This window comes from Lagenorhynchus albirostris, chromosome X (genome assembly GCF_949774975.1).
Source record: "Lagenorhynchus albirostris chromosome X, mLagAlb1.1, whole genome shotgun sequence".
Taxonomy (NCBI): domain Eukaryota; kingdom Metazoa; phylum Chordata; class Mammalia; order Artiodactyla; family Delphinidae; genus Lagenorhynchus; species Lagenorhynchus albirostris.
Genome location: NC_083116.1, coordinates 115835041 through 115852382, shown reverse-complemented (window position 1 = coordinate 115852382; position 17342 = coordinate 115835041). Strand labels below are relative to the sequence as shown.

The 17342-nt window shown below is 44.1% G+C and overlaps 1 protein-coding gene across 5 annotated transcripts in view; it reads right to left on the bottom strand.

Moving 5' to 3' along the window:
• Positions 1-17342, bottom strand: part of SH3KBP1 (SH3 domain containing kinase binding protein 1) — a 344191-nt gene that overhangs the window by 162269 nt on the left and 164580 nt on the right. For all 5 annotated transcript variants that reach the window (XM_060136885.1, XM_060136886.1, XM_060136881.1 and 2 more), the window contains one exon: positions 2341-2444. In XM_060136885.1, coding sequence (XP_059992868.1) covers positions 2341-2444 — 104 coding nt within the window. The remainder of the gene's footprint in view (positions 1-2340; positions 2445-17342) is intronic.

Sequence of the window (17342 nt, the reverse complement as noted above, 5' to 3'; positions counted from 1 at the left end):
AATCATCTCTATGACAGAACCATTTTCAATTCTGGGTCCCTTTCCATTTTTGATCACATGCACAAAGATAGATTTTAGATGACTGTATCCTACTGTATGCAAATCTGTGGCTGATATATTCGTTTATTTTGGAAAAAAAACTTTTCATACTTCCATTTATTCATTTACTTATTCAATAAGCATTTATTAAAGTATATGTTAGGTTTCAGGCACTATTCCAGGTACTATGAATATAAAGATAGATAAAAACCAGATCCCTACTGTTGAAAAGCTCTCAGGTTAGTGGAATGTAACATAATTACAACGCACAGTATTGTAATAAATACAGATTTAAAGGCCTCTTTACCATATTAGTGGCTTCACGTCTTCTAGCTGGATAATATGACTTAATTCACACAACTATTCCCTTTCTTGATGACTTTTCATTATCACAAGCATTGCTGCAATTAACATGTTTCACATATTTTTTTCTGTTGACCATTTCCATGGATAAATTCCTAGGAGTAAGATTACTGAGTCAAAGGGTATTAATTCAGATTTTTATAGCTATTGATGTGCTTGTTAAGTAGCTTCATACAAGGATCATAAAGATATACAAAGTCACCAGTTCTTCTAAGCATTGCCAAGTCTTACCACTAAATCTGTTTTAGGATTTTCAAAAGGAGGTACCCATTATTGTCTTAATTTGATTAATTAATAGCAGGGCAGAACATTTTCTCATGGTTCAGATTTTTATTTCCCCTTGTGGGATGTGTGTTTATAGCAGATCTATCTATACTTTATCATTATTATAGTAGCTTTCTAAAATATTTTCATATGTTACATATATAATAACTTTTCATCTTAATTTATTGCAAATTTTTTTCCTGTTTGTTGTCCTCTTTGTTTAGCTAAACTTTCTTCAAATCATACCAAAATTTTAACTCTCTTTTATTTTTAGTCACAACTGTTTATTTTTTCCTCTGGAATTTCTTCCATGGTGTCAGTCTCATGAACTGTGCCCTTCTACCATTGGCACAAATGTTCTACTCTGCTGTGCATTCATTTTTAACTCATTCAGCTTTCAACAAATGTCTCCTATGTGCCCTGCTTGGCACCAGGAATAAAAAAATGGTGAATGAATGACATACTAATACAAATTATCCAAAGCTGGGAAATAGGCAAAAGGGGCCACTGCATGTCCTCCCAGTATCACGCTGGGAGCCCCATTAACTGATCCTCTAGGGACAGGTATCTGCTTGACACACTATTTACTATTTATGAGACAGTTTACAACTCTGTTAGTGTAGATGTTAACCAGTAGAAAACCAAAAGCAAAACAAATGAGTCTTGTCAGATAACCATGAAAATAAACTTTGACCAGCAGAGATGCAAGAGATTCATCCCCTAGAAAAGATAACCTCAGAGGTTACAGTTTCACTGCCCTGCAGGACGCTGTGTAGTTGTGCATCTAACTTAGCAAACTTAATCAAGTTTTTTTCTCTTTCAGTCATTATGAATACTTTGCTCTTTCGCCGTTCTCTTTGAGCCAGCCTTACCAAGAATCTTGCAGGTGCCCTCATTAGTGAGTTACGTAAAGCTTTGATGCATGCTCACTTCATGTTTATATGAGAGTCAAGAAACCTGGCTGCCAGCATCAGCCCTGCCACTTCTACCCACATCATAGTTCATTTAACCCTTAACCTCCTCCTTGACTTCTGGCTTCCCTTTTTTGCGGGGCGGGGGTGGGGGAATCGTGGGTTTCTGTAAGGTTGAATGGTATTCAGGAAACCAAAGCAATTGGAAAACTGTACTTCTATATACAGATACATGTGTCGAATCAGAATGAATGATCAGATGCTAAGTTCGAAGCCCAGGATCCCCCAGGCCTGAGGGAGTGGAGCCTGAAAAGCCCGCGCCAGTGTCTGGTGGGACACTTCACCAGCAGGGCTGGCTCTGAGCAGCCAGGACCACACAGGAACAAGGTTATGTAGTGCAGTGGAAAGAACAAGGGCCTCTAGCCAGGTGGACCTGGCTTCAACCCTCAGCCCTGCCTCTTCTAGGGTCTCTTGAGCCTCTTTCTTTTTCTACAAAATAAAGTGGTTACGATGAGTCAATGGGCCCATGCGTAAAGAACCTCGTCACTCCTGTCACATACTAGGTCTTCAATAAATGCCACTTCTTTTTCCTTCCCTGCTGGGTGGCAGGCCTCTCTGGAGGAATTTCCTCTGGAAGAGACTCAACCAGGTGATGTCCAAGGTCTCTTGAGTTCTAACGCCCCCCACAGCAAGGCCAACCAGCCAGGGGTGGGTTCTGACAGCCCATGTGAGCCCACCGCGCCCACCCGCCTGGCACACGTACCTCTCCTACCACCTCTATGATGTCGCCAACTTTCAGCTCAAGCTCATCATCGTTCTGGGGCAGGTAGCTGAACGCCACCTGGCACCGGCGCCTCCGTCGCTCGCCTGCATGGGAAAAGCAAAATATTCAGACACAGCTCTTGTCTCAAAATTAGATTTTAAAGAGAGGCGTCCTAGGCATGCAGGCAAATTAAGCTGGCTTGTTTCACATATGCTCTCTGGGACATGGCTAGAGGCATGGCAGCTCTGGTCTCTGAGAGAGGCAGGAGAAAGCAGAGCAATGCTTCTTGGTCTTTTAAAAGCTGCTGGGTCCGAAAGGCATGGATATGAGAAACCGATCCATTGTGCAGAAGGCAAAACCCCACCCCTGAAGCGCTGGGGCACAGTGTTGCCTTAAACGGTTTTCCGTGGATAGGGCTTTGTATTTGCTGCTGGTGACTTTTAATGAAAGCTGATGTGATATGGTAGAGGAAAAAGAATGGTCTGCTTCTAATGCTAGCAGGGCAGAGGAAATTTTTCCCAAACGTGCAAAGGAAAAGATAAAGTATCCTGGCCTTCTTCTTACTAATCATCACCCTTTTAACATGCTGGAACTCAGGCTGATAAGCAAGGGCTGATTTACATTTCAGCCTCCTCTTGGTACCATTTCAAATGTCCCACAGGAGTTCAGCAAATCCACTTTTGTCCTCTTCCCTCTGTCCCAGGGGATCCATTAACAGGATCGCTGGCTGCTTACACAGAACCAACCCAGGCACATCAAGATAAAAACCAGGGCCACACTTCACTTGACTGAAGGACCCTCAAGGTCACAGCATCTCACTCACCCAGTGTGGCCCAACAGGGAGGTCCTGGCTTAGAGCAGTTCAAGTACAGATGCAACTGTCCACGCCACAGACATGCACTATGGGGGGAAAGAACACGCATATGGTGTGCGTGTGACGGGGCTCGGGGAGCGGCGGGGCAGAGACAGACAGACGGCAGTGGAGGCCAAAGCTGGGAAGAGGTGGATAAGATAGAGGAACCGAGACGAGCGGTGCTCAGAAGTCTGTCATTCAAGGCTGACCACTTCACCTCATCCCTTCCTGCCACCGCATGGCCTTGAAAACCAAAGGGATCAACGACTTCAAGGAAACACATTTAGAAATGCTTACATTATTTTTGGATACTGCCTACAGGGATTCTTTTCCTTTTCTAACCTTTCCCTGAGAAAGCAAGTCCCCGCAGGAGTGATCACAGGCCACACTGAGACCCCCATGCAGGGTGACATCATACAAAGGGGCAGGCCTTTGCTACATTTGACGTGCTCACTGATCAATATTTATCAAAAGCCAGTGGCCTAGTTCTCTCTGTTCCATCTTTTTTCTGCCTGAACGTCACTAAGAAAGAACAGAGTTGAACAGAGGGAAGAGGGCTGAAGTTCAGAATCAATATCTCGTCTAATCACATCTTTGGTGACAACGAGAATACGCTCTACCTCTTTGTGCGAAATCACGAGCTGGCTGGTCTCGATGAGAACAAATGCAGAGCTCTCAGGCCAGTTCCCAGGCGCTAACTGCAGCGGGCAGAGTAGGGCAGCCCAGGGCTCTTCCAGGGACAGAGGGCTCACCCCAAATAGCTCTTCCCAGGCGGGAAGTCAGGAAGAACGGTCTCCAGGGTAAAGAACTCCACCGCTATTCCCTGGCTTCCAACACAAAGGAAGGGAAATCAAGCCCTCTGTCATAAAGGATACAGATTGCTCATTCTAGCCAAGAAAGCCTCGATGACGAGGTGATCTCCGCACCTGTCTCCTACCCCCTGTGCCTCCCCTGCCCTCATACACACCTCTTAAGATGAAGCTGTATAAATCTTTAAGAGCTTTACTTGTTATATGTTACGTTCAAAACAAACTCTGCAGATACAATCTGAACACGAAACAAGTAAACATGACAAATGTCTGAAACTCGACACTCATAACCACAGAGGTCACCAAAGTCCTGACCAAAGTGACTTAAAAATAACATCTAAAGATCTACTGTTAGCTGAAGTCATAAAACTTAGTTAAATGTAAGTTCGTATCTTCACAGAACCCTCTGTAAAAAGTAGTATCTAACCCAACAGTACACAAAGGGTGAAGGAGAGGTGATATATCCTTCGAGAAAAGACTAACCCAGCAGAGTCAGGACCTAGAACAGAATAATATTTCTCTCGAACCAAATCTTTCCATCAGAATTCTATAACGCCCTGTCTGGAATCAGAAAGAACAGCACACTTACTAATCTCTCTCTGCCAGGCTAGTCAGTATCTCCCCTTTTATTTTATTATTATTTTTTTGCGGTACGCGGGCCTCTCACTGTTATGGCCTCTCCCGTTGCGGAGCACAGGCTCCGGACGCACAGGCTCAGCGGCCATGGCTCACAGGCCCAGCCACTCCGCGGCATGTGGGATCTTCCTGGACCGGGGCACAAACAAGTCAGTATTTCTTAACTACCTCTAAGGTTATTCAACTGGTGGCACAAAGACCTATAAAGCACACTGTCAACGTACAAGACCAAGAAAAGTGAGCCCGACAGGGAGGTATCCAGAGGTCACTGGTGGAAAAGGTCACCTGACATGATCCCAAGCTGAAACAATTATTCCCTCCGACACTGGGATAGTTTGTGATCTTTTCTAAAGCACACCTGATACCCATCACCCTAACTTATCTTGCCAAGCACATGAGTTAAAAAGAAAAGAGCCAGAATGAGCAAACATTTTACAAATGAGGCAAGTAGGGCTCAGTGACTTACCCGAGGTCACCAAGCTAGTAAGTGGCAGTATGTCCTTGGCCTGAGTTCAGAGCTCTCACTCCAATGCTGGATGAACCAATTTAGTTCACACCTCATCCCAAGTTCTCTGCAATCTGTACTTAGCTGCTTCCCACAACACTGCATAACACAGCCTTAGGGCTTCTCCACGGCTTTCACATTACAGATAACTTCCAAACTCCTGCACTGCTGCTTTCCAGTCCTCGACTTCTGCAAATTACTGTTTCAATCTTGTTTGCCAGTTCCACCCAATGTAAAACCCAGTTCGGGGGGGATATTTGATGTTAGGAGACACTGCATTTCAGTGGCTTCTGTCCATCTTAAATTTAAGGGAATTTAAGGATGTCATTTGCCATTTTTTCCTTTCTTGGTATTTCACTGATGTTTACTAGTTGGTCTTGACCTTCCTTGAAGAGGTATGTAGACAACAACGTCATCTCCTTTCAGTAGCTGGTATAAACAGCAGGAAAAAAATGCATGACTTTCCCAAGGCTGTGGTTCAGAATCCTTTCGTTTAAGCTACCACCCTCACGCCCAGAGCCCCGTCCACATGAACTCAAGTTTTAATACATTTCATCGGGCTTTTTTCTGTTTGCCACTGTGTGTGTTTTTTAGGCAGGACCACTTAACTCCTTACACATAACTGAAAGAAGTAACGGACACGAATTTTATGGACATACAAGCAAATGTATATGGGCACATGCACATGGCTTACCAAAAAAAAGTATGACTGAGGCAGACTTCATAAGGCATACTTGACACGTCTCTCTACTGCCATATTGTATGACGGCCACAAAATACACATGCATGAACATGCATTCATAAAGAGGAACACAGGCAAACACAGGTGACAAGGCAGGCACCCTCAACTCCCTCATTAGATCTCATAACCACCTTCCATTCATGACCAGCTTTGTTTAATAAAATAGTAACAGCTAACATTTACTGAGCACCTACTGTGTGCCAGAGACTACTAAGGACTTTATATGTATTAGTGCATTTAATTCTCACATTGAACGTCAAGGGTAGATCTTGGACCCTCCCTTAAGACAAGGAGACGGAGGAGGCACAAAGAGACTGAGTATTTTACCAGAGGTCTTACAGCTAGAAAGTGCTAGAAGCGTCAGGGATTTCAAGTCAGGAGATGCAACTCCAGAGACTGCCTCCCCTGTATGACTGTTCTTAAGAAGAATCCTCGGCTATGAGTCTTGAGCCTACAGAAGGGACTAGCTGGGCTAACATGGGACATGGTTAAGTTGTGAAACCAGGAAGTGACAAACCACAAATCAGGAGCGTTTCCTTACAGCTGCTGGCAACTGGGGCCCAAATTTTAATGAAATAAAGCTGGTTGGATGGGGAGGAAATGTCGTATATTCACATTCTCTAAAAATGAAATAGCAGAAACTGCAAAGGATGCCATGACCCAGCCTCAGAAACAGCACACACATCTATATTTTAGAGCCTTCCGGGTCTTACAACATGTGAAAACTTTACTAGGTCAATTCATTCAATGACCACAAAAATACAACAACAAATAGTGCAGTGCTTGAGAAAAACCTTTGGGTACACTGAAAAGTTTCAACACTCATACAGACTATTTTTTTTTTCAGCCCACATCCTCCTTGACAGAACAAGCGTATAACTAAGAGGGTTGATATTTCCAAGAAACTCACTAAATTAATCAAATGGAGCCTCACCACATGCCTAGGAAACACAGCAGTATCCTGATGTCATTTTACAAAAGAGAAAACATTTATAAAATCAAAGAGGAACATCAGAAGAAGCCCCTAATTCTCAGGGTTACTTCTGGCATTTTCTCCAGACATGGCCTGGGGTCCACCTAGGTCAGAATGCTGACCTGCAAGGCAGACCTACGGAACTGCACTCTCTGAGGTTGAGGCCAGGGGCCTGCATTTAAACCTGACTCTGCAAGTGACACTGCCCACAAAAATCTAAACCTCAACAATGAATCAGAGCCACTAATTACAGGTGAGAACAGGAAAATACCTTGTTGGGAACAAGTGGTCTCCCTTTGGAGGACGCTAACCAGTGGTTCTCAATCTTGGCTGTACCCTGAAAGCACCTGGGGAGCTTTCATAAAACTCCCCATAATGTCCGAACAGCAGCCCCTAAGGGGCTCCAGAGAAAAATGGCTTCTACCAGGGCTGGGGCAAAGAAAATACAAAGTGAGACTGGAATATGTGGTTATGACAAAATTAACGAAGCACTCTAAGGCTTGAGGGGTAATTTGTAAAGGACGAAAGGCTCAGCTTGGTAGGGCTTCCACTGGCCAAATCTGGGACAACAAGAGCATGTACTAAAGGATTTATTCATTTCAAAAAAAATTCATGAGCCCATGATGATACATTCACTAGGTAGCTAGGTTGAGAGCTAGCTAGATGGATGGATAAGATTAGATAGGTTTATGGGCCAAGACGGGAAAGCTCTTCTTTACAAAAGAATGTCAACTAATGCATGTAGAAATGATAGAAACACATAATCACCATTTTATAACCATCATGGCAACAACTGTTTCTGGCAAGAATCAATGGTTGCTAAAACCACTGGGTGAAATCCTGTTGGGGATTAGGATATTTAGAGAGTCTCAAAGTATCTCCCCACAGATTATTCATTGATTACAAAAGGAAATGGTCCCCTGAGTATGGAGAAACCTGGCAGACACAGCCTCAAAGTTCATGTCATCAATGATGGGACAAATTAATATCAGGTGCCTCCTTATGTGATGCACTGAGAAGGGCTTAACATCACCTACAGAACGCTCCCGCCCAAAATGTTTAACTGAAATCTGACCGTGAAGAAACATGCAAATCCAGATCACGCAAATCCAAAATGAGGGACAGTTGAGAAAAACTGACCTGGTTTAAAAAAAAACTTTTTAAAATCAATATCGCATAAGATTTTTTAAAGGTTAGGCGACTGTTCTAGATCTTAAACCAGTAAAGAGATTTAACAACTAAATATAATGCAATCCTTAACTGGATTCAGGGTTTCTTGTAAAGGTTATAAAGGACATTATTGGAAGAAATGGGGGAATTTGGATATGGACTAATACTAGATAATAGCATTATATTAATGTTACATTTCCTGAGTATGTTAATTCTATTGCAAAAAAAATTCTATTGCAGTTACATAGGAGAATGTCCTTGTTCTGAAGTATTTAGGGATGAAGTGTCTTGATATCTTTAATGTACTTTCAAGTTGTTTAAGGAAAAAACAAAAGGAATGTGTGTGTGTGTGTGTGTGTACACATACATACAGACACATATGTATACACATATACATACAGCGAGAGAAAGAGAGAGAGAGAAAGCAAATGTGGCAAAATGTTAACAATGGGTGAATCTAGATGGGTGTCCATTGTACTATTGTTACAACTTTCCTGTACATTTGAAATTTTTCTAAATAAAATATTTAGGGGGAAAAGGAAAAAAACAGATGCCTGGGCCCCACCCTAGATTCTCTGAAGTCACCAATCTGGGGTGCAGCCTGGGCATCTGAATTTTAGGAACTCCCCAGGTGATTCTAGCATAGAGCCAGGGTTAAGAGACATCTAGACAGGTCAGTTGCCAAAAAATAAATGGGACTCTTCCAGACCATGCTATACAGGCCCTATATTTGGCTTCTCCCCAAAGGGGGAAAAATCACACTTATTTGTCCGTGTTATCCTAATACATAACCCAGGTGAATGTTGCTGTGCTGGGATTTTTATTTCACAGGCCTTTGGGACAGTTGTACTAAGCAGTCTCTAGCTCTGGAAATGTGTTCCTGGGGCCGGGGGATGGAAAAGATGGTAGTCTCTGCTATCATTAATTAGTAAACACTGCCAGGGGTGCAGCAACCCCCCAAGTGACTGAGCAGCATTCCGGATTCTTGAAGAAGCTGTTTTTTGAGTCGGAAACATCAATTTATGCAAGGGGCCAGGTTTCCTATTTCAGGATGGAAAAACAATACAAAGTGAACTAAATAAAAGTGGAGAATCACCCATTTTACTCAGGATATCCAGTACATTCTGGGTGCACGGGAAGAGAAAGCTGAATGACTGACTTTGTGGACCCAGCATCACACCTTTTCCTGGAAAAATTCCCTTGCATCACCCTGTTTCCAATGTAATGTAACTCAGACGAAGAGGAGGCCACTTCAGAGGCTGATGGCATGCCAGGAAAAAAGGAACTCATGGTCTTTCCTTACAGACCTCTCTTGGCTGTGGCTGGACTGTTGCAGTGGAAATGTACAGTATTTAATTAACCAGCACTGTCTGGTCCCTGGAGACGCGCCTGCTCGATTCTCCAAGGGATGTGTATCATCAACATCTTTGCATGGCAGAAAACAGTAAATCCATTTGCCTTCTCCTTCAAAGGCAAAGTTCATCTGAAAAGAGGTTACAGCTATGCCAGTGCTCATTTGCTCCCAAGTCCCACCAGAATACAGGAGGAAAATGTAGACCCAAGAGGGAACCATTTAGTAGGGCCTCTGAGTCACAGGGGACAGGGAGGGAGGTGGGTGAAGTCAAAAGTCACATAAGGAAAATCAACTGAATCTTGGAGATGAAGGAAATGAACATTGACTAGGTGTCTGCTATGTGCCAAGAACCGTGCTAGGCATGTCGTGTGCGTCCCCTCGAGTCCTCACACCAGCACTGTGAGGTTAGGGGTGCTGGCCCCATCTTGATGGATGGGCCCAGAAAGCCTGGATAACTTGTACGAGGCCCATGAGTAAAATAAGTTGTGGTCTGCAGCCCTCTTCTTCCACCAACCCAAGATAATACCAGGAAGACAGAGCGGGAGTGTGTTTCCGGGGGACTTTGGATACCAAGCGAAGGATGAGGACTTAATTTTATGAGATCCTGCCCAGAGGAGGTTTCTGGGCAGAGAAGTGACAGGAAGATGTGAGGAGGACAGTGACCTAGGGAGAAGTGGCTGATGCGAAGGGGTATGCAGAACAGCTCGGGGGCGGGAGCCTAGAAGCAGGCAGGGGGCCCAACAGAGGACAGTGAAAGAGAAAGCCTGAAAAACATGGTGGGAGGAATGAGATACGCAGGGAAGGAAAGGCAGATACACAGTATCATCATCAGGTGATACTGGGGGCCAATGACCCTTCCTTACTTGTCTTCGATCCCAGTACCTAGCTCAGTGTCTGTTAGAGCAGACATGTGATCCATTCTTGCTAAATGGATGGATGAATGAACTAATGAGCACCTAGTCCACATTCTGTGGACTGTGAATCCCTGATTTTGTGAACACAAATTCCCAAAGGAGCACTGAAGAAGGACCAGAAGGGTGGAGGAAAAGAGTGAAAGCCTCAACTCGATGTTAAGCAGGGTGCCCATTAAAGGCCAATGCCAAAATGGTTAAGATGCTGTATTTTATGTTATGTGCATTTCACCAACTAAAAAAAAAGACAATGCCACCCTGACCTATTGCGGGGATGGGAAGATGGTGGCCCCTGTAGTCTTGCCACTGTGCTGAAGGTGTCTCGTTCTCCACTAACACTGTAGCCCGATGCATCGGTGATACTAAACAGTGCCTGAGATACTCCTAACTGCTCTCTTCTTCCAAATTTATGGTCCACTGTCAATTTTACGTAACAGTAGAGCAGGGCTAGATCCCAACAAGAAATGATGTATATTTGATTTTAAATTTAGTCCTCTTTAAGACAGAAAATACTTGTTTCAAGTAGGAAGAAATATATGTGTAAGCATGTTCAGGGCAGCATTTCTTCTAATAGCAAATGCATACACACACAGAGACCCACACAGGAAACATCCTGAAGGTCCACTGCGAAGGAATGGCTCCATGAATCATGGTTTATCCAGGCCATGGGAAACTCAGCAGCCAATTAAACCGGGCAAGCAGCTCTGTGTGTACTGATGTGTAAAAGGTGCCCATCGTACATTAAGTTAAAAGACCAAATCACATAATATGTATATGATCCCCACATTGCAAACGCATGCACGCTTGCGTGTGCGCGCGCACACACACACACACACACACACCACCTCCCTCCCTCCTTAGCTCCCACCAGGGACTCTTTTATTTACTCCTATTATCCAGAACCTATCAAGAGTATGCATTCAACAAATGCTTATTAATGAATAAATGGATTCATTCAACATTCAAGTGATATGTTAGGACCTAATACAATTAAATGAATGAGAGAAGGAGAGTGTGTGTGCACGAACACACTTGTGTAGGCACAGAAGATGGTATGGAAGGGCACACACACACATACACTCTCTGCCGTTGGGGCCCCTTCTCTGGGTTCCTCTAACAACCATTGCTTTTCTCTAGCACCGCCTGCATCCCACTGTATTTGAAATATCTCTGAGTGTCAGTGTATGTTTTTCTCCACTCCTTCAGCTCTGACACCTCTCAGCGCTTTCATGCACACCTTTTTCAACAAATGCAACTCATTTACCAACACCCACATGTGCCTCACGAGGGTTCTGAGGATGCTGTCTCATCACGAATGCCCACTCGCCATCAATCTGTGAGCCCAGGTGCCAGGTATCTAGAAACTGAGGGAGGGACGCAAACCCCTGATCTTCCCTCAGTCCTAGAAACTTCAGAGTCTAATGCCTTGTTTAAAGAAGCCACTGAAAGCAGTCTTAAAACCAGCCAATTAACATACGACCAAAAAAAAAAAAAATCAAGTTTCTATTGCAAGCGAAATACAGAAAGGGGCCATCCATTTAACAAGCCGAGTTTCTGCTAAGAGGAGCTACACATGGATATTTTCAATGTTAACGTTGTCACCTGATATTTCCATAGAAGCCACATAATATAATATGGGCGCCAGGGGCACAAAGAACTCCTTCAAACACAATGGCCTCCACCTCAAACTGACTCATAAAACTGGTGTGAATTAGCTGTCTGAAAGGAAACACGAACTCTGATTTTCCGGCTCATGGACACGTGGTTCATAACGATAGCATTAAGGCACATAAAGAGAATCCTGGGCCTCACAACACCGAAAAGACAGATAACCCAGTGGCCCCAGCACTGCGACCACACCGTGCAGCCCACTTGAGCTCTCAACCTCAGTTTTTCTCATGTATAAGATTAGAATGATGAGGGCAGACCTACTTTACAGAAGGGCTTGCTGCCACCTGACTCCTGCCCTTTTTTCCACTTGTCTTTACATGAACGAATATGCTAAAAGGCAGCCTTGTTCATTATTTATACCAGTTCAACCAATTTTCTTTTTGCCAACCTTCCCTTCCCAATAGCGTGAGGTAAAGGAATCACACTGGAAAACAAACTCAGTGGCACCTCTAAACATCCTCCTGGTTTTCCCCTCTCCTTAGGCTGGTCCCAGGGTTTGGTTTGCTCTTTCAGCACAGTCCTTAATCCAAATGACCAGGCCCACAGCAGACCACACTGGGGGACACTTCTCCAAAGCATCCCTGGCTCGATTCCCCCAGCCCAGGCCGCCATCTCTCTGGGGGAGGGAGTCTGCATGTTCAGAGGAGAAAATCTGATACAAAAGCACACTGCTTTTCTCTGCTTTAGCAAGGCTGATTTGGGCAAAATGCCCAAAAGGATTCAACATTATTTATAGAGTTTTGTTTGATCTCCTTTTAAATGCTCCATGCAGAGTCATTCAAGTGAAATAAGAATACAGAATTTCAAAGGGAAAACTGAAGGAAAATTCTAAATATAAGTGATTTGTTGAGCATAAACAAGATTTCTCCTTTCTGTCCAACACACTCCTTCTACCATCTCTATTTTTAAAGGCCTTCTCAAACTTTGTTGCTGACAAATGGACCTATGAGATCCCTAACTTTTACAGTGAAGCGGGAGGCAGAGGGAACAAGATGAGGGGAGAGTGAGTGATGGGTAGCACTCACGTGCACGTGCACATTAAGAACAGAAACAAAGGTCTAGGAAATCCCAGAAACCCTCATCTGGGGTCCACCTCTCTTGCCTAGAGAATTCTCAGGGGAAAATACCCACCATAAACAAATCTGGAGTATCCCAGTTCTCAAAATCAGTACCAAAAAATGGCCCTGGGAGATTTAGAGAATGACAGAAAATTCCACATATCTTTCTCTTTCGGAAGTAGGGGAAAGATCTTTATTGCAGGTAATCAAAATGTTTGCTAAATTCTGACTCATTTTTTTTTAACATCTTTATTGGGGTATGACTCATTTTTAATATAGTTTCCTTTCTCATCCCTATCAGAATAAAGAGGGGGGAAGTGTAAGTTTTTACAAATTTTCTTGATGCAAATGGGGGTTTGCATCCCAATTCCTTCTTCTGTATCTAAAAGCAGAGATTCTTAACTGAGGTTTGTGGATAGATTTCAGTGGGTCTCAACACAGATGGGAAGAAAATTACATCTTTATTGTCACTACCCTCTATGCGAAACCTGGTCTTTCTTTCCACTCTGCATATAGACAACAAGCCACACTGGGATTAGCAGCACCTGTGGATTTTATTTATTCCCTATTATGTGGAGAGATATTTTCAGTTCACATCATGGTCATTGCAGCTACCTTGAAATATCATTTACCCTCATCCCGACTTCAAAATTATGATCGCTTCTAGACTCACTGCTGGATCTTGCTATTTAATGCATGAGTAAAGGAATATGTATTGCTTAAGTTTTTGCAATATTTTTTTTTTTTTTTTTTTGCGGTATGCAGGCGTCTCACTGTTGTGGCCTCTCCCGTTGCGGAGCACAGGCTCTGGACGCGCAGGCTCAGCGGCCATGGCTCATGGGCCCAGCCGCTCAGCGGCATGTGGGATCTTCCCGGACCGGGGCACGAACCCGTGTCCCCTGCATCGGCAGGCGGACTCTCAACCACTGCGCCACCAGGGAAGCCCAAGCTTTTGCAATATTTTGATACCTGTACTTCAGTATAACTGTATTCATTTGTAATCCTATGTATTTTATTTTATTCATTTACAAACTTTATTCTGAGAAGGGGTCCACAGGCTTCACCAGACTGGCAAACAGGTTCCCAAGCAATTTTTTAAAAAGTTAAGAACTTCTAATCCCTGCTCTCAAGATTATGGTTTGCAAGGAAACTCAAAGGTGCAAGGGGGAATTATACAAACACACACACACACACACACACACACACACACATATAAAATAAAGCAGTAAACATGACATTTGGACCCTGTCTGCCATAATGTTTCACAGGCTTTGGAGCAGCACATCATGACAGAAGAACCACATTGGGTGGGCTTCCCTGGTGGCGCAGTGGTTAAGAATCCGCCTGCCAATGCAGGGGACACGGGTTCGAGCCCTGGTCTAGGAAGATCCCACATGCCGTGGAGCAGCTAAGCCCATGTGCCACAACTACTGAGCCTGAGCTCTAGAGCCCACGAGCCACAACTACTGGAGCCCACGCGCCTAGAGCCTGTGCTCCGCAACAAGAGAAGCCACCGCAATGAGAAGCCCGTGCACTGCAACGAAGAGTAGCCCCCGCTCACCGCAACTAGAGAAAGCCCATGTGCAGCAACAAAGACCCAACGTGACCAAAAATAAAATAAATAATAAAAATAAATACATTAAAAAAAAGAAGAAGAACCACATTGGGCAACTTGACAGGTCCTGATCCACGAACAGCCGTGCGGCACAGTGTTCAGGAGGCTGCCGGCCAAGTGCCCTCTTATTACCCGGGTCAGTGGCTGGCGAGAGCCCTGCTCTGTCATCTGGCACCTTGGCTCAGCTGAGCTCAACGCCCATTGCTCCCTTCCACGAAGGCCAGCACAGCTAATTTGCAGACTGCCACCTGCCACCGCCTCAATGTCCCCCCTCCAACCAAGCCCTGCGTTTCTCTCCTTTTTCAAACCAGTAAAGTTATGGAAAGCATCACAAGGTCCCCCTGCCACCCCAGGATAAAGAGGTCACTTGGGCTTCCGTGCACCCACAGAGCTCCAGATACACCTCTTCCTCCCAGCCCGAGTCAGCTGCACTGTCTTCTCTGCGTGCATGTACCCAGTGCCGGCTGGGCAGTCAGTGCACGAATGTTCCATGAAGGGAGGGAAGTTTGTGCCAATGTTTATAACTGCACAGGATTTGCTTGGATGCGTTGCCTGGCTTCCACCGAGGTCCCATCTTTGTGGTATCACTGGAGGATGAAGGACCCTAAGGTCAGCAAGTCCAACTGAGACCAGAGGCATCTGACCAGTTCTTAAAAAAAAAAAATTAAAATCCAGAAAAGAGCAATTCCACTTTTACAAAGCTATGCTCCAGATAACTTACATGAAATGTACAAAGATATATGCATAATGCTCAGTGCTACACTGTTCAGAAGAGTGAAAAACCAGAATCATCCTAAACGTCCTTCAGTTAGGGGACTAGTTAGTCAAGTCACGGTGTATCTACAGGTGGACTATTAAACAGTGGCACTGCTCTAAACGACCGTTATGCCAAGAGTTCCAAGATTCTCTTCAACCTAACATCACGAATTGCAATACACTATAAACAGCACGATGCTATCTGTATTTTTTTTAAAACACCAATATGCCTGTATCACTATGTGCTTAGATTAGGTCGTACCATGTGAAATTGACACTTCTGTGGTCAAATCTCTGCAATTTCTTATGGTTCATCGCAATAGACATGGGTGGAGATCTTCTGAGGAGTTGACCACGAGCCAGGTCTCCTCTGGGGAATATGAATGAGGAAAGGGATTTTAAGTTACTTTTTGACTTTTGTTACCATGACATTCCTTTACTAATTTTTCACACTGAGCATGTATTATTTTTATAATAAGTCTAACAAAGAAAACTTAGGGTGAATCTAAAATAAAATGTACAACTTAAATTTTAAGAAAAGAGCAGTGAGGTCTATACAACACTATAGCACAAAAGCTGCCTTACAGAGCAGGCAATTTTTTTTTAACATCTTTATTGGAGTATAATTGCTTTACATTGTTGTGTTAGTTGCTGCTGTATCACAAAGTGAATCAGCTATATGTATACAGATATCCCCATATCCCCTCCCTCTTGCGTCTCCCTCCCTCCCACCCTCCCTATCCCACCCCTCTAGGTGGACACAAAGCGCCGAGCTCATCTCCCTGTGCTATGTGGCTGCTTCCCACTAGCTATCTATTTTACATTTGGTAGTGTATATATGTCCATGCCACTCTCTCACTTCATCCCAGCTTACCCTTCCCACTCCCTGTGTCCTCAAGTCCATTCTCTACGTCAGAGCAGGTGATTTTGTTGCGATCAGAACAAAACCCGTTACTGTGGGCTTCCTCTAGGGGCTACAAAGAGTTTTGTTGCCAAGGACCCTCTGGAGGAGTGTCATTCAGAAAAGGATGGGTTTCTAGGCAAATGAGCAGTGCAGATAAAGGGACTGGGCTACCTGTAAGCAAAGGTTTTTAAAGATAATTTTTTCCCCTAAACAAACAGTTTACTGATACACATAGTTATCTCTTTGTTCAAGGCAAATAAAGGTTTTTCTCCTTTATTGAAGCAAGTCCTACTTTCCTTGGAAATGCGGGAGAGTAGCAAAGGTACATTTTAAAAAATGGTATCTCACACTCGGACTTTTCATTTTCCACACCGATCTGCACCTTTCCTCTCCCCCTGGAGGGAACTGAGTGCCATGAAAAGTATAAATTTTGAAACTGTAAATCTAGAAGGTGTTAATCTAGAAATTTGGAGGCAATAAAATGAATGTAGATTCATTCGTGGAATAGAGAAAGGAAGAGCAGAGGGAGAGAAGTAGAGAGAAATAAGTGCACATGGATTCCTCCAACAATGCTGATTTTTGCCTGCACCGCTTGCCTCAGCACTTAAACATCTTTTTTTTAAATAAATTTAATTATTTACTTATTTTTGGCTCTGTTGGGTCTTCGTTGCTGCGCGCGGGCTTTCTCTAGTGTGACGAGCAGGGGCTACTCTTCATTGCGGTGCGCAGGCTTCTCCTTGCGGTGGCTTCTCTTGCTGTGGAGCACGGGCTCTAGGCGCGCGGGCTTCAGTAGTTGTGGCTCGCGGGCTCAGTAGTTGTGGCGCACGGGCTTAGTTGCTCCGCGGCATGTGGGATCTTCCTGGACCAGGGCTCGAACCCGTGTCCCCTGCATTGGCAGGTGGATTCCTAACCACTGTGCCACCAGGGAAGCCCAGCACTTAAATATCTTTACGTCAACAGGCTTCATGATCAAGTTTTCTATATACTATACCTAAGTAAGTCTCCTTTTGCAAGACGAAACTTCCTGGAGGGCAGGAATTGAGTT